This window comes from Conger conger, chromosome 16 (assembly GCF_963514075.1).
Source record: "Conger conger chromosome 16, fConCon1.1, whole genome shotgun sequence".
Taxonomy (NCBI): Eukaryota; Metazoa; Chordata; class Actinopteri; order Anguilliformes; family Congridae; genus Conger; species Conger conger.
The window spans coordinates 41,238,255-41,261,856 of record NC_083775.1 but is presented as its reverse complement, the minus strand read 5'-3'; the positions used below and the strand labels follow the sequence as shown (position 1 = coordinate 41,261,856).

Here is a 23,602-nt window from a genome sequence, read left to right as displayed (position 1 = left end):
GCCATGACACTTCCTACACCGTGCTTCACAGATGAGGTTGTATGTTTTGGATCATGAGCAGGTCCCTTCTTTCTCCACACTTTGGCCTTTCTGTCACTTTGGAAGAGGTTAATCTTGGTCTCATCAGTCCATAAAACTTTGTTCCAGAACTTTTGAGGCTCATCTCTGTACTTCTTTGCAAATTGTAATCTCGCCTTCCAGTTCCTACTACTGATGAGTGTTTGCATCTTGTGGGATAGCCTCTATATTACTGCTCTCTAAGTCTTCTTCGAACGGTTGATTGAGATACCTTCATCCCTGCCCTGTGGAGATTGTTTGAGATGTCACTGACTGATGTTTGGGGGTTTTTGTCACAGCTCTCACAATGTTTCTGTTGTTAACTGCTGTTGTTTTCCTTGGTCGACCTGTTCGATGTCTGTTGCTCAGTACACCAGCGATTTCTTTCTTTTTCAGGACATTCCATGTTGTTGTACAAGTTATCCTCAATGCTTGTGCACAGCCCTGATTGATTTCCCCTCTTTTCTAAGCTTCAGAATGGCTTGCTTTTCTCCCAAAGACAGCGCTCTGGTCTTCATGTTGGTTTACCTTTTCTAACATAAATGCAGTCTTCGCAGGCAAAAAAAAAAAAAAACAGGAAATAAAAGCTGAAATTCTGATCTGTCATCTCAGGTCCATCTTTTGACCTCAAACTTAATTGTCTTCAATGTATGTCAAAAACAAAGGAATTTACCTTGCTGTTCCAATACTTTTTGGAGGGGACTGTATACACAAGCGTCCTCACGGTGTAGCGCATGTGCACCGCACGGACGGAGTTAAATTTGACCTGATGGAGCTCTAGAGGCGTCCGCAGGTTGCGACAGTAGCACTTGCTGCTTCCTTGGGGCGACGAATCATATTTTGGCAGCAATGTACACAGAACCCTTGTCTAAATTAAATGTGCCATTCTCAGAGATGTATGTGTAATCGCTCGCACTTAAAACGAGCCTGTCCGTGTGCCCCTTCCTGTCACTTGTCACTTGATTTTTTTTTTTAAAGAAAAGACACCTCCCATTTCCAATTGTAGCTGTGTCTCACTTCCTCCATCACTTCGAAAGGTCTCCACGGTTCTGCCGGCGTTTTATCTTTTCTCTCACTCCAACTCCACCGACACAATCTGTCGCAGCCAACTCCGACAACTGGACCCAAGTACTAGCCTATCTTCTTACCCCAGCTGATAGAAAGTAAGTCAGACAAGTCGCCGACCACGTGCACATTATTTCTCTCCATATTATAAAGTCCATCATTATTTTATCGCAAATAAATATTTGCGATATGGTATGAATTGTATAGGCAAAGATTACTGAAAATTCTTATAGAAAAAAGAGCAACCGTCATTTGAAAGTTAGGCGCGGCTTCTGATTTGAGGAAGTGACCAGAGCTAGGTCGCTTTGCTCTTTAAGAATGATTGATTTTAATGCAATGATCCCATTGAAATTACAATAATGATATTATTAGTCTCATTTCGTGCAACAATATACATCAGGCGTAAAGTTAAGTCTAGTAACCTATTTTACTTTTGTTCAACTGTGATTGATGTCATTCACTTCACATTTCCGATTGTTCTTGAAGTTTGCAGGTCAATAATGTTATTGAAATCCTATGCAAACAAAGGTAACTTTACTCTGGTTTGTAGTTATTAACCGTGTTGCAGAATGGTCCCGAGACAATTATTTAATCAATTATTTTTGAATAACTTTGAACTTTGAATAACGAATCCAGGAATTTATCAGAAAATAAATGGACTGGTTGAGGAAATGCATAAATAAATACTCTAGCCTAATCCTGACGGTAGCTAAATGTACAAAGTATTTTTACAAGATAGAAAGTTGCATTAGCCATTAGTATACAACAGTATACTTAGGTAACATTCAAGGTCAAAATCAGAAGAGTTTTCACAGAGGGGAATATCAAATATATTTATCAATATAAATGTTCAATATGAAACATAATCAGCACAGTGTAGCGTAATCAAAGTGCGGATAATTGAGGCAAGTCCATATATTCTACGGGAGAGAACTCTAAGAGAACCTTTTTTTTTTTTTTTTGCTGTTCTGCAAAGGATGTGGTTTAACTGTTGTGAAGCAGCTCTCGCGTCTGCATACCTCTGTCTTTTGCCTTCTGTCTTGCGTCTCTTCCTTTCTTCTCCCACTAGGGTCGAGAGGCGGTGGACACGGAGCTAACAGTGCACAATGCACTGATGCAACAGTAACAGCTGATTGATGTAAAACTGCAATTAAAACAGATGTAGTGATTCAAAAGTATCATCAATGAAAATTTAGAGGAAACCTGTATCAACGTGATACAGGTTTCCTCTGCATTTTCATTGATGATACTTTATAGCTGTAACTTTTTAACGCACAGAACTGAGACACTTTTAATAGTCTAATGGACGTGGGACTTTTATGATTTTACGATTGCTTATTACATATTTAATTCAATAGTTAATAAAGCATTCTACAAATAAAGTTCTTATTATAGAATGTATGTTCCCGCTTTGAAGAGGAGAAACAAGGGTTGGGTTGATCTACTTTTTAAACAGTCGCTAAGGCTAACGCGCCGCTACAGTAATGGGTGGAGCTCCAGTAGAGCTTGCCCATAAAAGTCGCAGATGTGGGTGAGCGTGCACGAAATGTGTCAAAAGACTGAAACCAAAGGCCTCAGACAAGAGGAAGTAGTTTCAAAATGTTTTTTTCCGCAGTTCAGCGTTGCCTTTCCTTCCCTATAGTATCAGTAAGTGCGTATGTAGCCTACTCTCTGCTGCTGATGCAACACACGTGTGCAGCAATACACCTGCTGTGTGCACGGGCAGATCGGGCGAATCGCAGACCGTAGGAAGATGCACCATGCGATCAGGGTATGCAAATATACTGATCGGATGGTGAGCACTTCATTACTTATTTATTAGCATTATTTGTTGTACGTATTGGTCTTATACTGCTGTAGGCTATCCACTTAGAGGTTTGAACCGTTGTGTGTTCAGAGATGCTCTTCTGCACACCACTGTTGTAACGTGCGGTTATTAGCATTACTGTTATCATCCTGTCAGCTTTGACCAGTCTGACCCTTTTCTGACCTCTCTCATTAACAATGCATGTTTGCCTGTAGAACTGCTGCTCATTTGATGTTTTTTGCTTTTTGCATCATTCTCTGCAAACTCTACGAACTGTTGTGCATGAAAATCACAGCAGATCAGCATTTTCTGAAATACTGAATCCACCCTGCCTGGCACCAACAATCATTCCACATTCAAAGTCTTAAATCACATTTCTTCCCAACATTTGGTCTGAACAATAGCTGGACCTCTTGACCATATCTGTATGATTTTATGCATTTAGTTACTGCCACATGATTGGCTGATTAAATATTTGCATTAACAAGCTGGTGTACAGGTCTACCTAATAAATATGTCACTGAGTGTATATTTTAAATATTGTTCTCTCTCTCTCCCTCTCCCTGCTCTTAGAATACAGGGTGGGGTCATTCCTTGCAGATAGAGTGAAACTTGTGCTATAAATGCTGTTGATCACTCTGTGTCTCTGCCCCTCTCCCTCCCTCCCTGTCTCTGTGGATCAGAATGTCCCGGAAGGTTGTGAGGTCCAGCAAGTTCCGCCATGTGTTTGGCCAGGCCGTGAAGGCAGACCAGTGCTACGATGACATCAGGATCTCCCAGATGACCTGGGACAGCAACTTCTGCTCGGTCAACCCCAAGTTTGTGGCCATGATTGTAGATGCCAGCGGTGGGGGGGCATTCATGGTGCTGCCCCTGAGTAAGGTGGGTGTAGTGGCTGAGTAAGGTGTGTGTAGTGGCTGAGTAAGGTGGGTTTAGTGGCTGAGTAAGGTGGGTATAGTGGCTGAGTAAGGTGTGTGTAGTGGCTGAGTAAGGTGTGTGTAGTGGCTGAGTAAGGTGTGTGTAGCGGCTGAGTAACAGGCAACTAGGGAAGCCAAATATGTGTAAACACTCAGGACACTGGAAGGTTCTAGATAAATGTGGGCCCAGGTTTTCAGTACAGTTTGATGTTCAAAAATGACTGCTAAATGATCATTTGTGTAAGGCACTAAATCCATCTTTCAATCTGTCTATCTATTTACCAGTTTGGACACACCTTGCCTTTTTCTGGCTTTTCTGATTAATGTTTTTTTATTTCCTCTGTTTGTAATTAAACACTTCACATGTCGTCAGAGTGCAGCTTTTATCAAACTGTGTTTTTATACATTTTGGCTTCACTTTGTAGTGATTACAGCACTTCTTATACACAGCCCCCCATTTCAATGTTTGAGCCAAATTAACATAATGTCAAATAAAATAGTCATGTTTTGTATTTGGTATGGGAATTGGGGGCTAGGACTCAGCTGTAAATTACGCTGATGCAGTATGGAACACAATTGTTGGCTGAATGGCTTTAACTCATCAAGGGTCTGAGATTTCAGATGAGCTTAACCTACTGTACTGCTATAAACAACACAGATAATAATCTGTAAATTATGTTCAAACATATACTAGATGTGCAGTATGCAATATGCAAAAGGGCTGTTTCTCCAGGAATTTTTCCATTGAGTTCAACAGGAAGGAAAGAGTCCCTTTTCATATCTACTGCATATCTGGCAGCAGTAGGATGGTTTGAGGCTCATATGGTACCTTGGACCCTTGATGACATAAAGCCATTTTGCCAATGAATGTGTTACCGTAAATCTGTACCGTATTGCCATAATCTAGAGCTTGGTCTAGTCCCACTCCCCAAGTCCAATTGAGATCCATTCAAATGTAAAGAGTTTTAGTATCTCTCTCTATAAAAGGTACTGTCATTACGACATGGTGAAAACAATATTTACAAAAATCATCTTTAATAAAAGCTGAGAATCTGCTCTTTGACCACATGTGAATTGTTTGATTACAAACAGAAAAAATAAAACATCAATAAGACAAAGCAGAAAAAGCCAAGGTGTTTCTAAACTGTTGACTGGTGCTCTGTGTCTGTGTCTGTCTGTCTGTGTCTGTGTCTGTCTATCTGTCTGTCTACCTATCTAGTAAAATGTCCAGCACCAAACAGTTCATTTGAGACAAACAGGGATTGAATGTTCTCTATTACAGTTCATTTAACATTGAAAATAGGCTTGTAAGGTTAGCAGAGAGAAGTGTTTCACCGAATAAGGAAGTTTAGGGGCGGAGTTTTGCTAATGCCCCGTGGCGCACTCTGGCTCGTGTTTGTAACCATATTTGGACAGCTTTTCTGTCGGCATGGCCTCGCACAGGATGTGGAGACAGCCGTCAAACGGTGTGTTCAGTCTCATTATCTAAAGATATCGCTGACTTTATCAGTGCTGTATAGACTTAACTGCGTTTTTATTTGTTTAAATATAATTGTGCAACAGGGTATTAAGTATTCACGGTGACCATAATAGTTATTTAATGATGTATTTAATTATTAGTTAACAGTTATATGACACTGGATGAATAAATTCCAGTTATATGACAGTGGATAAATAAGCAGTTAGATAAATCAGATTAAACCCATCAAGAAAAGATTGATATAATGGAACTTGGTTAATGAATGCTAAAACAATGGAGAAGCTCTTTGGCATATTTTGGGGAAGGTTCCCTGATTAAATTCACCAAGACTATCTGCAGTGAATTCATGAAATAAATGCACTGTTGGTACTAAACACCATGAGTCACGCAACCTGATTATACAGTACTGTGCAAAAGCTACATGGAAATAAATCTGTAAAGCAAAGATGCTTTCAAATGTAATGAAATTATAAAAAATAATGAAAAAGTTAAATTATCAAAAGAGTAAAGTAAACCATAAAAAATCAAATCAAACCAATTACCACCCTGTAAAACGGCATCAGCCTTTAAAACTTCATAAAACCAAAATTTATAAAGATACTTTATACATTTTGGTTTCACCATGTAGAAATTACAGCAGTGTTTATACATAATCTCCCCATTCCGGGGCACCATAATGTTTGGGACACAGCAATGATATGTAAATGAAAGCAGTGATGTTTAGTATTTTGTAGCATGTTGCATCCTGATGCCTGTGACCTATCAACATAGTCAGAGTCTGGATATTTTATTACATTACATTACATTATTGGCATTTGGCATTTTATCTTCAGGTTGTCCTAAAGAGAAACTAAAACTCTTTGCATTTGAATGGATTTCTATGGGAATTGAGGGGTGGGACTAGATTCAGCTGTACATTATGCTGATTCAGTATGGACCATCAAAGGTCCGTGGTATCAAATGAGCCTCAGTGCTGCTGCCAGATATGCAGTAGATGCAAAAATATTGTTTCTCCAGACATATTTTCCTGTTGAAAAAATATTCAGAAGGAACCATTCTTGGCCATTCCAGAACATGGCCATTTTTAAATAGTGTCCCTAGACCTGTTGATGAATGGCAAAGGCATTTAGCATGCTAGTTACCTCTTTTTTCTACTGTTGTGAAATAGGAAGTGATGGCATGACACAATATTGTTCCTTTAGACTGAAATTAAATGAAGATGTTATTGCCAATTTAACTTTTGACTTACAGTACTGTGCAAAAGTCTGTATAACATTCTGTACAGATAAGAATGTTTCGAAAAAAATTAAATGAAAGGTCCTAAATAAACATGCTATATCAAATCAATATTTTTTTTGACCACCCTTTAAAACTGCATCACTTCTCTGAGATATAGAACTGCAGGACAGCGTTGGCTAAGACAATCAGCAGAGAGTTTGTTCTGAGCATGTTGGAGAACTTGCCACAGTTATTCTGCAGACTTTGGTTGGCTCCTTGCTTCTGATGACAGTCTTGATCAAGTTTTTAGGTAAAGAGTAGTAAATTGCTTACAGTAATATGTTACTTCTTTTAAATTAAATACAAAAATGTCTCCGTAAAATTAAATCTTTTGGAAAATGAATATTTGCAATTCTCAAATGTGTTCTTTTATACTAACACACACACAAAAAAAAAACATATATATGATAAAGTCTAGGGTGCCTCAGACTTCTTCACAGTACTGTAATTTTTATTTTTATTTTATTTCCAATAATTGTTAGGGGTACCAATAATTCTGAACATTATTTTTAATTATTATTCTTCTGCTGCTGTAGCCTATCCTAGCCGCTGTGTGTTCAAAGATGCACTTCTGTATACCTCTGTTGTAATGTGTTATTTGCATTACTGTCAGCTTTGACCAGTCTGGCCATTCTCCTCTGCCGTCTCTCATTAACAAGGCATTTCTGCCCACAGAACTGCTGCTCACTGGATTTTGTTTTTTGCACCATTCTCTGTGAACTCTAGAGACTGTTCTGCATAACAATCCCAGGAGATCAGCAGTTACTGAGATACTCAAACCACCCTGTCTGGCATCAACAATCATTCCACTGTCAAAGTCACTTAGAACACATTCTGATGGTTGATGTGAACATTAACTGAAGCCCCTGACCTGTATCTGCATGATTGTATGCATTGCACTGCTGCCAGACAATTGGCTGATTAGATAATCGCACAAATAAGTTGGCGTACAGGTGTTCCTGATAAAGTGCTCAGTGAGTGTATATCCAACATGTTTCAGTTAAACTCACACCTGAAAAGTAGCAAATGAACACGTAATGGTGCTATATGACAAAATGCATCAAATAACCTGTTATCTAAGAAGCTATATAATTGTACACTCAGAAATTAGCTGTTTTAATTTGCATTAATACATTAAATATATTTATCTGGGCAATTTTACATTATATGTTAAACTCTGCTCAGTGGGTTAGCATACTATGTGCATTCTCAGTGTGTGTGTGTTAGCATGCAAATGCATTCTCAGTGGGTTAGCATGCTATATGCATCATCAGTGGGTTAGCATGCGAAGTGCATTCAGGTATCTGTGTGTGCAGGTGTGTGTTTGTGTGTGTGTGTACAGGGGTCACACACATCCTCAATGCAGGTGTGTGTGTGTGTGTGTGTGTGTACAGGGGTCACACACATCCTCAATCTTTCCCCTCAGACAGGGCGTATTGACATGGCGCACCCCACCGTGTGCGGTCACACGGGCCCAGTCCTGGACATCGAGTGGTGCCCCCACAATGACAACATTATAGCCAGTGGATCAGAGGACTGCAGTGTCATGGTGAGTATTAGTCACACATGCACACTGTGAGTATTAGTCACACATGCACACTGTGAGTATTAGTCACACATGCACACTGTGAGTATTAGTCACATGCACACTGTGAGTATTAGTCACACATGCGCACTGTGCGTATTAGTCACACATGCACACTGTGAGTATTAGTCACACATGCACACTGTGAGTATTAGTCACATGCACACTGTGAGTATTAGTCACACATGCACACTGAGTATTAGTCACACATGGCACCATGAGTATTAGTCACATGCACACTGTGGGTATTAGTCACACATGCACACTGTGAGTATTAGTCACATGCACACTGTGAGGATTAATCATACATGCACACTGTGAGTATTAGTCACACATGCGCACTGTGCGTATTAGTCACACATGCGCACTGTGAGTATTAGTCACACATGCACACTGTGAGTATTAGTCACACATGCACACTGTGAGTATTAGTCACACATGCACACTGTGAGTATTAGTCACACATGCGCACTGTGAGTATTAGTCACACATGCGCACTGTGAGTATTAGTCACACATGCACACTGTGAGTATTAGTCACACATGCGCACTGTGAGTATTAGTCACACATGCACACTGTGAGTATTAGTCACACATGCGCACTGTGAGTATTAGTCACACATGTGCACTGTGAGTATTAGTCACACATGCACACTGTGTTAGTCACACATGCGCACTGTGAGTATTAGTCACACATGCGCCCTGTGAGTATTAGTCACACATGCACACTGTTATTATTAGTCACACATGCACACTGTGAGTATTAGTCACACATGCACACTGTGAGTATTAGTCACACATGCACACTGTGAGTATTAGTCACACATGCACACTGTGAGTATTAGTCACACATGCACACTGTGAGTATTAGTCACACATGCGCACTGTGAGTATTAGTCACACATGCGCACCATGAGTATTAGTCACACATGCGCACTGTGAGTATTAGTCACACATGGCACCATGAGTATTAGTCACACATGCGCACTGTGAGTATTAGTCACACATGCACACTGAGTATTAGTCACACATGCACACTGTGTTAGTCACACATGCGCACTGTGAGTATTAGTCACACATGCACACTGTTAGTATTAGTCACACATGCACACTGTGAGTATTAGTCACACATGCACGCTTTGAGTATTAGTCACACATGCACACTGTGAGTATTAGTCACACATGCGCACTGAGTACTAGTCACACATGCGCACTATGAGTATTAGTCACACATGGCACCATGAGTATTAGTCACACATGCACACCGTGAGTATTAGTCACACATGCGCACTATGAGTATTAGTCACACATGCGCACTGTGAGTATTAGTCACACATGCACACTGTGAATATTAGTCACACATGCACACTGTGAGTATTAGTCACACATGCACACTGTGAATATTAGTCACACATGCACACTGTGAGTATTAGTCACACATGTGCACTGTGAGTATTAGTTACACAACTGCTGTACTACTGCCTTTTGAGATTGCAGCCAGGATGCCCCATTCGCTGTGCTCATGCCTCCTCTCCACCTCCAGATTTGGGAAATCCCAGATGGTGGTTTGACTAAGCCTATGACCGAGCCCGTGGTGATGCTCGAGGGCCACTCCAAACGTGTGGGCATCCTGAGCTGGCACCCTACAGCCCACAACGTGCTCCTGACAGCAGGTCTTTCCCACATGCACAGAGACACATGCACACACACACTCACGCACGCACACACACTCACAGAGACGCACACACACACACTCACTCACACACAGACAAACACACACACTTGCTTGCCTGCACGCACGCACACACACTCACACACTCAGTAACACACACACTCACTCACGCACTCACTCACTCAGTCACACACACTCACACACACACTCTCACACACTCACGCACGCACACACACACTCACAGAGACGCACACACACACACTCACTCACACACAGACAAACACACACACTTGCTTGCATGCACGCACGCACACACACACACTCACACACTCACACACTCACTCACTCAGTCACACACACACTCACTCACACTCACACACTCACTCACTCAGTCACCCACACACATACACTCACTCACACACTCACACACACACTCTCATGCCTCTCCCCCTCAGGCTGCGATAACGTGCTGATTCTGTGGAACGTGGCGCGTGGCGAGGCTGTCCTGCGGGTGGACACGCTGCACTCTGACATGATCTACAGTGCCTCCTGGAACATGGACGGGTCCCGCATCCTCACCTCTTGCAAGGACAAGAAGCTCCGCGTGCTGGACCCCCGCAAGGGCTCCGTCATCTCTGTGAGTCTCCCACCCTCACCCTAAGCCACACCCTAACCCGAACCCACCCTCACTCTAACCCTAACCCTAACCCTAACCCCCGGCCCCCTCAGAGAATAACCCTAACCCTAACCCAGGACCTTCTTGCTGTGAGGCGGCAGTGCTACCCACTGCACCATCCATACCACCCGGATAGTATCACTTGTAATGTAAAAGTTTGTATTGAATTAGAAAAAAATGCAACATAGAAGCATTTTCAGTAGTGGTCTCAGGCGTGTGATATATATTGGCATGGGTGCGTTTCAGCTCAGCTCTGGCTTCAGCTGCCTGTGTTACACACCAATCCTGCATGCTGGGGTGGACTAAACCATTTGTGACTTTGAGAGGGGCCTCAGTCAGAGAGACTCCAGTTTTTTTTGTTTTTTTGTTTTTTTGGTTCAGTCTCTGAACATATTTACTCAACCGAAATTTATTTAGTTAGTCCAATTACTTGGACATTTAAAACGCAGGCAAAAACAGACGTTCCATTTCCCTCCCACCCACTGCGATATCCCTGCCCACAGCACCCATCAAACAGAGCTGCGGGAATCTGACGCCATGTCATATTGTTCGCTCTGACACATCACATCGTCCGGACTGTAATGTCTCATGTTTCATGTCTCTGCTCCGTCTCCAAGTAAAAACATCAATACATGAAAAATGTTCTGTTCATATGTACCCATGGTGTTAAAGACATACATCTTCCTTATGAAATTACATGAATACGGTCTCTATGAGCAATGTGAATATGCATTAAAGCATGTATAGTGTCACTCGACTGAAATCGCAGAACATTTGTGAAAGTCCTATCATGGCCTGACAGGGACTGTGGTCGTTGTCCTTCGCAAAAGATGTATGAATTCACTCCAGTCACCCAGAGTATAAACCAGATGTCCTTGTGACCAGCGACATTCATTGCATGTCGCCGGTCGCTATAAACTGGCATTAATTGTACTTCCTGCCGGTTCCTGCTGGCTTCCTATTTGAGCGTTGAGTAATAATCTGTGCTGGTAACCCCCCCTCCCCCCGTTAGGAGAAGGAGAAACCTCACGAGGGCTCCAGGCCGGTGCGAGCAGTGTTTGTGTCCGACGGGAAGATCCTGACCACAGGGTTCAGTCGCATGAGTGAGAGGCAGGTGGCTCTTTGGGACCCTGTGAGTGCATCCCTCATCCTCCTGCTCAGCTACAGCAGGACAGCCAGTGCTGTATCACCTCTGCCAGAGTGCATTTCACACCCAGAGAGAGTACATTTCACACCCACAAACAGTACATTTCACACCCACAAACAGTACATTTCACACCCAGAGAGAGTACATTTCACACCCACAAACAGTACATTTCACACCCACAAACAGTACATTTCACACCCAGAGAGAGTACATTTCACACCCACAAACAGTACATTTCACACCCAGAGAGAGTACATTTCACACCCACAAACAGTACATTTCACACCCAGAGAGAGTACATTTCACACCCACAAACAGTGCATTTCACACCCAGAGAGAGTACATTTCACACCCACAAACAGTACATTTCACACCCAGATTTTACTCCCAAATGTAGCGACAGGAGGTAAGAGCAGTCAGCTGGCAGTCAGAGGGTTGCCCAATTGCTCCCAACGAGCTGCTTAACTTCACCAAGTAAAACCCGGAACAACTGTATTTACATCAGTCCATGTACATTTTACACTGATGGAGCATATTTTATACCCACGGATTATATTTCACTCTGAAAGAGTACAATTTACACTGGCTGAATACAGTTTACGCTTACAGAGTGCATTGTATAATGATAGTGTACATATTACACTGACAGAGTACACTGACAGAGAACATTTTCTATTGATTGTGTGCATTCTACACCGATAGAGATTATTTTTTGAGTAGGTCTAGATATTGTGAGATTGGCTGTGTGAGTCATCTCTGTGTGAATAATCTTTGTAAATCATCTTTGTGAGTTATCCCTGTGTGAATAAGATCTGTGTGAATCCTCTGTTTGCAGAACAACTTTAAGGAACCACTCACCCTGCAAGAGCTAGACACCAGCAGCGGAGTACTCCTGCCTTTCTTTGACCCCGACACTGGAATTGTGTACCTCTGTGGCAAGGTAGGGGTTGGACACACACGCAAACACACACAAACACTCACACACATACATACATACACAAACACACACATACATGCATACACACGCGCACATACACATGCACACACACAAACACACACACACACACTCACATACATACCTGCACAGACACACACACACACACACACACACACACACATACACTCACACACACACAAACATATGCACACACATGGTCACACACATGGTCACACACACACAAAAACTCATGCACACATATGGCCACACACACACACACACACAAATGATAAAACTAAAACTAAAAAAGTGAAGAAGTAAAGATCAGTGGAGGTTGGAGTGGAGGTTGGAGTGGAGTTTGACTCTGGCTGATTCTCCGTGCCTCAGGGCGACAGCAGCATCCGCTACTTTGAGGTGACAGACGAAACGCCCTTCGTTCACTACCTCTCCATGTACAGCAGCAAGGAGAGCCAGAAGGGCATGGGCTACATGCCCAAGAGGGGCCTGGAGGTCAACAAGTGCGAGATTGCCAGGTACGCCTCCCCAATCCCCCAGCTCTGACAGCGGCATGCGGTGTGATCTCAGACAGCTGAAACCCCAGGGGGGTAAATCACGAAACAGGATTGCCAACTTAGCTGCACTGAGTAAAACCCGGAACAACTGTATTTACATCAGTCCATGTTCCAGTTTTGTAAGGGTTCCAGGTTTACAGGTTAGGTGTAGACTGACGGTTAGCCTACATTCATGAGGGACAGGTTAGGTGTAGTCTGTCAGTTAGCCTACATTCATGAGGGACAGGTTAGGTGTAGACTGGCGGTTAGCCTACATTCATGAGGGACAGGTTAGGTGTAGACTGGCGGTTAGCCTACATTCATGAGGGACAGGTTAGGTGTAGATTGGCGGTTAGCCTACATTCATGAGGGACAGGTTAGGTGTAGACTGGCGGTTAGCCTACATTCATGAGGGACAGGTTAGGTGTAGTCTGTCAGTTAGCCTGCACTCTCGTTCGCCCGTAGGACCTTTCGCCCATTAGCCTCTCTCTCCCCTTCAGGTTCTACAAGCTGCACGAGCGCAAGTGTGAGCCGATCGTCATGACTGTCCCGCGCAAGGTACCCTGCCCCCGCCTCCCTCAGCCGCACTCTCAGACCAATCACAGGCCCTGTTCAGATGCACTGCTCCGATACTGATGTGTTTCTGTTTTATTCTGTTTCATTTCTTCATTTTATCTATTCTTTATTGTGCAAAAGCTTTATTTCAATGTTCAGTAAAGATCTCCATAATAATGCTAATAGTTAGAATTAATTTTATTATTTGTATTATTATGTAAGGAATAATTATTCTGCTTTTACCAAAAGATAAATATATAAACAGGGGTCATTAATATTTTTGGGCCATTTCACCTAAAAAAAGCCGATAAGGTGGCTATTGTTTTAGCATGTTGCTGTGGTTACATATGTTGGTTAAGTTCTGTTCAAAATCTATGCCTAGGTCTGGTTTTTATTTTTTTTACATTGGTTACATTCAATGTTTTATACTAGGGTTAAATTGTTTTCTTATTTGCAACTTCTTACTCGTAATTCCCAGCCCACCTTACATTTTTTACACGGTTTAGCAACTGCCGACGCACAGAACAGAAAGGCCTCTGCGGTTACACATCACCCAGCTATCGCACCTTAATCGACACGCCCAGCTTTTCTGTTTTGTGCTGGGGATAGCTAGCCGCTAAGGCAAAAATTAGGATAGCTATAGCTGATAGATTTGTTAGTTTACAAACAACCATTTCAGGACAACACATAGTAACTTTAGCAAACTAGCTAAACATTAGAGAGCTTACGGCTATTAATAGCTAGGTGCAACATTGCTGTACTTCACAAAACCATTCACAGATGCCATTTCATAATTTTAAAATGCAAATAGCTTTATTGGCATGACAAATTGTGGATCACACTGATGGCTTTGGGTCTCTCCCTGCAGAAAACTGCAGGCATTGTATGAATTTAGAATGGCGATTAGGCTTGACCTGGACTACCTGCCAAACATTGAAGTATTATACTAATATAATCACCACCTAGCATCCAATCAGAAACCCATACCATGGTATATTATGCAATAATACACTCAAAGTTGTGTGTTACTGAGATATTGCCATAGCCTATCAAAATGCATGTCAGAACTAACTGTTGTATAATTATTATTGTTATTGTTATCATTATTTGTATTATATTTTATGTACTGCAGAACAGCCATGTGATTTGTTTTGAAATGAGTGGAGTGGAGTGGAGTGTGGCCTAACTCCTGCCTGCAAGCAGGATTTTGTGTTTTTTTTCAGAACAGTTTTGTGGAATATTCCACGTGCACCTTGTGTGCCGGCATGATTACAGTGGCAGTTTGCATTAGCTCCTGCTTCTCTGTCAGTATGTGTTGCATTAGTGCCTGCTTCTCTGTCAGTACATGTTGCATTAGTGCCTGCTTCTCTGTCAGTAGATGTTGCATTAGTGCCTGCTTCTCTGTCTGTACGCATTGCATTAGCTCCTGCTTCTCTGTCAGTACATGTTGCATTAGTGCCTGCTTCTCTGTCAGTACGCGTTGCATTAGTGCCTGCTTCTCTGTCAGTACATGTTGCATTAGTGTCTGCTTCTCTGTCAGTACGCATTGCATTAGCTCCTGCTTCTCTGTCAGTACATGTTGCATTAGTGCCTGCTTCTCTGTCAGTACGCGTTGCATTAGTGCCTGCTTCTCTGTCAGTACATGTTGCATTAGTGCCTGCTTCTCTGTCAGTACATGTTGCATTAGCTCCTGCTTCTCTGTCAGTACATGTTGCAGTAGTGCCTGCTTCTCTGTCAGTACGCGTTGCATTAGTGCCTGCTTCTCTGTCAGTACATGTTGCATTAGTGTCTGCTTCTCTGTCAGTACGCATTGCATTAGCTCCTGCTTCTCTGTCAGTACATGTTGCATTAGTGCCTGCTTCTCTGTCAGTACGCGTTGCATTAGTGCCTGCTTCTCTGTCAGTACATGTTGCATTAGTGCCTGCTTCTCTGTCAGTACGCGTTGCATTAGTGCCTGCTTCTCTGTCAGTACGTGTTGCATTAGCTCCTGCTTCTCTGTCAGTACATGTTGCAGTAGTGCCTGCTTCTCTGTCAGTACGCATTGCATTAGTGCCTGCTTCTCTGTCAGTACATGTTGCATTAGTGCCTGCTTCTCTGTCAGTACGCGTTGCATTAGTGCCTGCTTCTCTGTCAGTACGTGTTGCATTAGTGCTTGCTTCTCTGTCAGTACGTGTTGCATTAGTGCCTGCTTCTCTGTCAGTACATGTTGCATTAGTGTCTGCTTCTCTGTCAGTACGCATTGCATTAGCTCCTGCTTCTCTGTCAGTACATGTTGCATTAGTGTCTGCTTCTCTGTCAGTACGCATTGCATCAGCTCCTGCTTCTCTGTCAGTACATGTTGCATTAGTGCCTGCTTCTCTGTCAGTACGCGTTGCATTAGTGCCTGCTTCTCTGTCAGTACATGTTGCATTAGTGTCTGCTTCTCTGTCAGTACGCATTGCATTAGCTCCTGCTTCTCTGTCAGTACATGTTGCAGTAGTGCCTGCTTCTCTGTCAGTACGCGTTGCATTAGTGCCTGCTTCTCTGTCAGTACATGTTGCATTAGTGCCTGCTTCTCTGTCAGTACGCGTTGCATTAGTGCCTGCTTCTCTGTCAGTACGTGTTGCATTAGTGCTTGCTTCTCTGTCAGTACGTGTTGCATTAGTGCCTGCTTCTCTGTCAGTACATGTTGCATTAGTGCCTGCTTCTCTGTCAGTACGCGTTGCATTAGTGCCTGCTTCTCTGTCAGTACATGTTGCATTAGCTCCTGCTTCTCTGTCAGTACGTGTTGCATTAGTGCTTGCTTCTCTGTCAGTACGTGTTGCATTAGTGCCTGCTTCTCTGTCAGTACATGTTGCATTAGTGCCTGCTTCTCTGTCAGTACGCGTTGCATTTGCTCCTGCTTCTCTGCCAGTACATGTTGCATTTATGCCTGCTTCTCTGTCAGGACATGTTGCATTAGCGCCTGCTTCTCTGTCAGTACGTGTTGATTGCTTCTTCTCCAGCTGCTTCATCATCGCAACAGGCTATGAACCTGTTTCATGTTGTTACTAGTTAGTCCAATTAGACGTGTTCATTTCTCTGTCTCACTTTGCCCTCAGTCTGACCTGTTCCAAGAGGATCTGTATCCGGACACGATTGGTCCGGAGCCTTCTGTGGAGGCCGCTGATTGGTTCGCGGGAAAGGAAGGCCAACCAATCCGGATCTCCTTGAAGGACGGGTTTGTGGCGACCAAAACCAAAGAGTTCAAAGTGCACAAGAGCCTGTTGACGACCACGAGCACGGCCGCCGGGGGTCGCCTGGGCAACGGCACGGTGAGCCCCGCCTCCCGGCCTGCGGCATCTTCCACCTGCCCACAATAGCACAGTTTATCCATATCATGCAAACTTACATTTACATTGCATCTAACGGCTCTGTGGTAGCTGCTATCCGCTACACTGTTTAGTCTAACCCCTCCCTCTCTCTGCCCCCCTCCCCCTCCCTTTCTCTCCCCCTCTCTTCCTTTTTCTCTCCCTCCCTCTCCCCCTCTCCCCCCTCTCCCTCCCTCCTTCTCTCCCTCCCCCTCCCTCTTTCCCTTCCTCCCACTCTCTCCCCCTCTCCCTCCCTCCCTCTCTTTCCCTCTCCCCCCCCTCTCCCTCTCTCCCTCCCTCTCTCTCTCTCCCTCCCTCTCTCTCCCTCTCTCTCTCCCTCTCCCTCTCTCAGGATGTGCAGTCTCTGCAGGAGGAGGTGAAGAAGCTGAGAGACACTGTGGAGGAGCTGACTGAGAGAGTGACAGCTCTGGAGAGCAAGAACTGAACCAGCCAGAGTCAGTGAGGAAGGGAACAAGGGAAGGAGAGATGCTTAGAGGGAGAGAGGAGCTGACAGTGATGGAGAAAGGAGAGCTAAAAGGAGGAGGGAAAGTCAAATGTTCCTTTTGTTCAGTTCTGGGGGAAAAAACTGCACAGGATGTTTAAGAAGCAAAAATCATTTTATTTTCTGCCTGAATTTTATTCAGGCGTTGCTGTAGTACTTGGCGATTACAAAACTGTGCTGGCTGTACTGCGGGGGGTGTAAAGTTTGCTTGTGTGAATGAACAATTATTATGCTTGTCTTCATTCTTTTTTTATATGAAAGCAATATTTAGAAGATTTCAAATAAAATGAGTTTTTTCCAGAATGTTCTTTCTTTGATGCTGGGACAGATTAACTTTTGATTACAAAGCTTTGTAATAAAAAAAAACCGGAGAAGGTTGCAAGCATTATTCTGGGTTTTAGATAAGCAGCACATAGACTCACACACCAGAATGCTGTAGATTTCCCAATGGATGGAAAGTGGAGGAGAGAGGAAAATATATCTGCAAATACAATTACACAAGCCAAAAAGCTGCTCTGAAAAATCTGTTTTATTATCATCATTAAATGTCGCATTTATTTGACATGAAATGTCATTGGGACAAAATATATTTAAAAAGGGTGGTGGATGGTACATGAAAGACATAACCATTGATCCAGTGAGCGTGTCCAACAGTTCCCCACAGTCACTCATAAAATTAATGGTTTATTCTGTCAATATTAATTACCCCTCTCCCCAGTTTTTAAGAGTTAACATTACCATTTACAGCTTTAATCCCTCTCCCCTCTTCCCTCTCCTCTTTTTCCCTCCCTCACTTAACCAACTTAACCAACCTATGTAACCACAGTCACTCATGTGTCGGCATTTGGTGTCCCTCTATCGCTGTTCTCCCCCCCTCCATGGGTCTGCTCCATTTCAGTTCAGTTCAGTTCAGGAAAGTGAACGTGTCTGAAACCTTACAGCCATTTCTGACTGAACCGAAAAGCCCCGGGCCTCACACGTAGTTTTTTTTCCTTTTTTTAGGATCAAATGGTTTTTATTCAACAGAAATTAGCGAAAGGTTCTTTTTTCCCCCTTAAAACACCCCCCACCCCCCCTCAGGTCACGGAACACAATTAAAAGACAACCCAAATCCACAAAAAATCTCAACACAACCCCAGTCATAACAAAGACTCTACAGCATCCCATTTCCTGCAATTAGCTAGACAGCCCCTCACACGTAGTCCTTGGCAGGGGCTGGGGCGGAGGCTCCGTTGCTGTAGTACTTGGCGTTGCCATTTGGGGAGCCCCCCCCGGCCCCCGGCCGGCTGAAGCAGCACAACAGCCCCCCCGCCAGCAGCAGCAGCAGGCTGCCGGCCCAGCCCACGAAGATGCAGGCGCCCAGCTCCTTCTTCTGCGGGTTGAGCGGGTTGCGGAAGGCGCGGATGACGTTGTGGGCAGACCAGGAGACAGGGATGAGCAGCAGCACCCCGGCCAGGATCAGACCCACCCCGGCCGCCAGCGTGGCCCGGGGCTTGGCCGCCTCGTTGCGCATGCAGGTGGTGAAGCGCGCGCCGGCCAGCAGCAGCAGCACAGACAGGCAGGACAGCAGGCAGCTGATGATGGTCATGGCGCGCGCTGCCTGCAGGTCGGCCGACAGGATGAGGAGCGAGTCGTACGACTTGCACTGCTGCTGGCCGGTGCTCTGCACCACACACGACATCCAGAGCCCGTCCTGCGTCACCTAGGGGGAGAACTTTCAGTCCAATAAACCACTTTCACAACACGAGGGGGAGACAGGTTCAGACCACAGTGAAAATAAAGCACTTTCAGAACAGAAGGGAAAGACAGGTTCAATTCAGAGTGAATTCATTTTTGGGGGCAAAAACTATTTCTCCATTGTTTTTGTGGTAATGCAATATGAATTTGCCATGAAATTCAGAATTCATAATCATAAATGTGCAGCCTGTAGACTAGTGAAGCAGCTACTTATAATTATTAGGTAAGTATTTTGATTTCAGGGGTAAGTACTATGAAATAAAGTCAGTATGTACTATATGTAAGTACTATGTAAGCCATAGTACTTACCTCTGAAATCAAAATAGTTACTTAATAAGTACCTGGTATTTACGCAGTAAGTAATTAACGGCCTGTAAAATAAAAATATGGACCAAAATGTACAACATGGCGGCGCCGGTAAGCTTGACTTCCCGAGCTTCAAAACACTTTTCACGAGCCCATGGATAGTCAGTGGATAACAGAACAGGCACTTGGTTCCTATGTTTCTACAGTCTACGGTTCAAACCAGAAAGGAAGTGGCGGAACCCCATCCGCTGAAATCTTCTCAGACGTGCCTGTTTACCTGCGCAGTGACGATGTTCTGTCCCGAGAAGGACGACTCCTTCCATTTGGGGACAGCGCAACACACGATGCCAGCCACCAGGCCCAGAATGCCGAGGAACACACACACCATCTGCACACCGGCAACCCCCATCTGAAACACAGAGAGCCGTTCGCTCTTAGCCTGCACCCATCCCGAAACAGAGAGAGCCGTTAGCTCTTAGCCTGTACCCATCCTGAAACAGAGAGAGCTGTTAGCTCTTAGCCTGTACCCATCGTGAAACAGAGAGAGCCGTTAGCTCTTAGCCTGTACCCATCGTGAAACAGAGAGAGCCGTTAGCTCTTAGCCTGTACCCATCGTGAAACAAAGAGAGCCATTAGCTCTTAGCCTGTACCCATCGTGAAACAGAGAGAGCCGTTAGCTCTTAGCCTGTACCCATCGTGAAACAGAGAGAGCCGTTAGCTCTTAGCCTGTACCCATCGTGAAACAGAGAGAGCCGTTAGCTCTTAGCCTGTACCCATCGTGAAACAGAGAGAGCTGTTAGCTCTTAGCCTGCTCCCATCCTGAAACAGAGAGCCATTAGCTCTTAGCCTGTACCCATCCTGAAACAGAGAGAGCTGTTAGCTCTTAGCCTGTACCCATCGTGAAACAGAGAGAGCCGTTAGCTCTTAGCCTGTACCCATCGTGAAACAGAGAGAGCCGTTAGCTCTTAGCCTGTACCCATCGTGAAACAGAGAGAGCTGTTAGCTCTTAGCCTGCTCCCATCCTGAAACAGAGAGCCATTAGCTCTTAGCCTGTACCCATCCTGAAACAGAGAGAGCTGTTAGCTCTTAGCCTGTACCCATCGTGAAACAGAGAGAGCCGTTAGCTCTTAGCCTGTACCCATTGTGAAACAGAGAGAGCCATTAGCTCTTAGCCTGCTCCCATCCTGAAACAGAGAGCCATTAGCTCTTAGCCTGTACCCATCCTGAAACGGAGAGAGCTGTTAGCTCTTAGCCTGTACCCATCGTGAAACAGAGAGAGCCGTTAGCTCTTAGCCTGTACCCATTGTGAAACAGAGAGAGCCATTAGCTCTTAGCCTGCTCCCATCCTGAAACAGAGAGCTGTTACCTCTTAGCCGGTACCCATCCTGAAACACAGAGAGCCGTTAGCTCTTAGCTCTTAGCCTGCTCCCATCCCGAAACAGAGAGAGCCGTTAGCTCTTTGCCTGTACCCATCGTGAAATAGAGAGAGCCGTTAGCTCATAACCTGCTCCCATCCTGAAACAGAGAGAGCCGTTAGCTCTTAGCTCTTAGCCTGTACCCATCCTGAAACAGAGAGCCGTTAGCTCTTAGCCTGTACCCATCCTGAAACACAGAGCCGTCAGCTCTTAGCTCTTAGCCTGTACCCATCCTGAAACAGAGAAAGCTCTTAGCTCTTAGCCTGTACCCATCCTGAAACAGAGAAAGCTCTTAGCTCTTAGCCTGTACCCATCCTGAAACTGAGGGAATGGTTAGCGTTGCTCCCATTACACAGCTGTTCACTAACACTGCACCACAAGGCAGAGGTGAGTCATGCTCTATGGTCACACTTTTGGACACCTAAAATATGCCTGAGCTTGTTCTATGGTTAAGTCCACTTCTTGGCAAGGATTTCACAAGGGTGTGTGCACGTTTGTGTTTGTCCATATGAGTGTGTGCATGTTTGTGTGTTTCTAACTCAAATATATAGGCCGAGTTTTCAGGTATAAAAAGTGTATTCTTGTGTTGAAGATATTAGATTGTAAATTGTGCTATACAAATACATTTTCATTTGACTTTGATTTGATTTTAGAGAAATGGTTATATTTATATTTTAGAAGCTTTTCATGACCTAATGCCAATGTAGTCTATTTATTTGAACTGTATTGCTGTTCCTCTTTTACCTTTATTTTGATTATTTATATTACATTTTACATTTTAGTCATTTTTCTAGAGCAGCTTGCATTTTACATGCAATCCATAGGCTACAGCTGGATACTTACTGAAGAAATTCAGGTTAACCACCTTAGGCTACAATGGCAGTGCCTCCACCTGGGAACTGAATCGACAGCCACGGAGGTACAAGCCAGCTCCCTCTGCAGCAGCATCTTCTGTGTGCTTTCATAGTGGTAAAGCGCACTGGATCATTTCAGCAGTGGCCATTATAAAAAGGTAGGCTATGTCGGAACACACAAAGTGTTTTCACCATGTTCACTCATTCTCCACAAGGGATTAGTCCACAAATTAATTCAACCACTGAAGAGAAACGGACACCTCTGTGTCTCACCTGCACAACCCTCTGAGACTGACTCATTGCGCCAGAGCGTGTGGCTCACAGTTACGTCTGAAAAACAAAGTCTCGCTGAAAACCGCGGCCTGAGACGCGGGCGTGTCCGGGCATCTCCTCCGACACAGCGCCTCTCGGTCTCCACGCCCAGACCCTCGTAATCCTGTTCATTCCATCCCCCTACGAGCCACGCTCACTCTCACAGGGTGCTGCCACTCCAGGTACTGCCACTCTGGGAAATTAGCCGTGTGCAGAGGTACAGCCCTGCTCTGTGATATCCACACAGCCGATTAGCCGTGTGCAGAGGGAACCAGGCCTAAGTGTCTTGAGAATTTGAAAAGCATGTTCTTGTGAACAGTCTCAAAATCTATTGACTTATCAGAAAGAGTGATCATCAAACCTGAAAAGCATCATGATGAGAGATAGAGAGGAGGGAGGGAGAGAAAGAGATAGAGGAGGGAGAGAAAGAGATAGATGGAGTAAGGCATGAAAAAAGGAAAAACAACCATGACTGTAGTTCAGCCTATAATGGCTCTGCCTGTTCATATGCTACACTTTCAGAAATAAAGAAACAGTGGAGGTACATCATTGTCCTTCAAGGATCAAATATCAGAAATGTACCCTTAAAGTACAGTAAGGTTCTATTCAGGTACAAATGAGTATGTTTTCCAAGCAAAGAAGGTACAAATTAATTATATATTTCTGGCAAGGGGTATGATTTTATGTACCTATAGGGTACCACCACAGCGACAAGCATTTGTACCTTTTTAGGGACTTTTCGTACCTTTATTTCCAGGAGTGTAGAATGTGCCATATATATTCAATACCTTATAAAAAAAAGGATAGAATTTACATACCTTTGAATATTTTCTGTAATATTGACCCAGAGAGTGAAGTGAAGACTGTTTTCTTCCGTCTGTTTTCTCTGTCTCCTGCTGTGATATTGCGTCCGCAGTGCGTGTTTGACAGCTGTCTGTGCGCTCGACCATAGTGAGGGGGTTTTGTAGGGGATGAGGGCAGTTGGGTGGGGCAGTGCATAGGTATGAGAAGGAGCTGAAGGCTGTGGTTTGGTCTGATCCCACCCCGACCTCGAGTTACCGGGAGCTTAACAGCAGGATCAGGTTTCATTGAAATTCCGGCACAGTACCTCAAATTAAATGTAGACATATACATGATAAACATACAGTCTGTATTATAACACCGACATGTAGGTATTGATTCAAAATCATGCCACGTGGATCTGGACTGGGGGAATGAGCTGCAAAGTTTTTTGTGTGGACAAAGGTTCAACGCTGACCTAAAATAGCAGAGAAACAGGCACAGTTCCATGACATCTATATTCCCAGTTTCTGATAGTGGATCGACAATATATAATCATCCTTTAATCACATTGTTTCTTTTCCACCTCTATGTCATGTCGTATTCCACCTCTATGTCATGAAACCCACAGACATTGATGT

General features: G+C 44.0%; 2 protein-coding genes across 3 annotated transcripts; one reads left to right on the top strand and one right to left on the bottom strand.

The window, feature by feature from the left end:
* Positions 1 to 1,060: 1,060 nt before the first annotated feature.
* Positions 1,061 to 17,860, top strand: LOC133113983 (coronin-1A-like). 2 transcript variants are annotated; one of them, XM_061223163.1, is made up of 11 exons: positions 1,061 to 1,220; positions 3,613 to 3,811; positions 8,031 to 8,153; positions 9,732 to 9,861; positions 10,316 to 10,497; positions 11,549 to 11,668; positions 12,519 to 12,623; positions 13,008 to 13,153; positions 13,672 to 13,729; positions 16,807 to 17,019; positions 17,408 to 17,860. In XM_061223163.1, the coding sequence occupies exons 2-11, from the start codon at positions 3,614 to 3,616 to the stop codon at positions 17,498 to 17,500; spliced, it is 1,368 nt and encodes a 455-aa protein (XP_061079147.1). In that variant the 5' UTR covers positions 1,061 to 1,220; position 3,613; the 3' UTR covers positions 17,501 to 17,860. The 2 variants fall into 2 exon arrangements, with proteins under 2 accessions (XP_061079147.1, XP_061079148.1); XM_061223164.1 differs by lacking the exons at positions 1,061 to 1,220; positions 3,613 to 3,811 and adding an exon at positions 5,261 to 5,312 and having other exon boundaries at positions 7,999 to 8,153.
* An 889-nt stretch (positions 17,861 to 18,749) lies between these two features.
* LOC133113984 (claudin-4-like) lies at positions 18,750 to 23,089 on the bottom strand. The gene is made up of 3 exons (XM_061223165.1): positions 23,000 to 23,089; positions 19,878 to 20,009; positions 18,750 to 19,259 (listed from the first exon to the last, which is right to left on the bottom strand). The coding sequence occupies exons 2-3, from the start codon at positions 20,007 to 20,009 to the stop codon at positions 18,750 to 18,752; spliced, it is 642 nt and encodes a 213-aa protein (XP_061079149.1). The 5' UTR covers positions 23,000 to 23,089.
* Between the last annotated feature and the right edge of the window lie 513 nt (positions 23,090 to 23,602).

Excerpts from the sequence above, each read along its gene's own strand:
- LOC133113984 (XM_061223165.1), bottom strand. The coding sequence starts at position 20,009 with ATGGGGGTTGCCGGTGTGCAGATGGTGTGTGTGTTCCTCGGCATTCTG. Across the intron at positions 19,260-19,877 it reads AGAACATCGTCACTGCGCAG|GTGACGCAGGACGGGCTCTG; the intron begins GTAAACAGGCAC and ends TTCTCCCCCTAG.
- LOC133113983 (XM_061223163.1), top strand. The coding sequence starts at position 3,614 with ATGTCCCGGAAGGTTGTGAGGTCCAGCAAGTTCCGCCATGTGTTTGGC. Across the intron at positions 8,154-9,731 it reads CAGAGGACTGCAGTGTCATG|ATTTGGGAAATCCCAGATGG; the intron begins GTGAGTATTAGT and ends CTCCACCTCCAG. Across the intron at positions 11,669-12,518 it reads AGGTGGCTCTTTGGGACCCT|AACAACTTTAAGGAACCACT; the intron begins GTGAGTGCATCC and ends CTCTGTTTGCAG.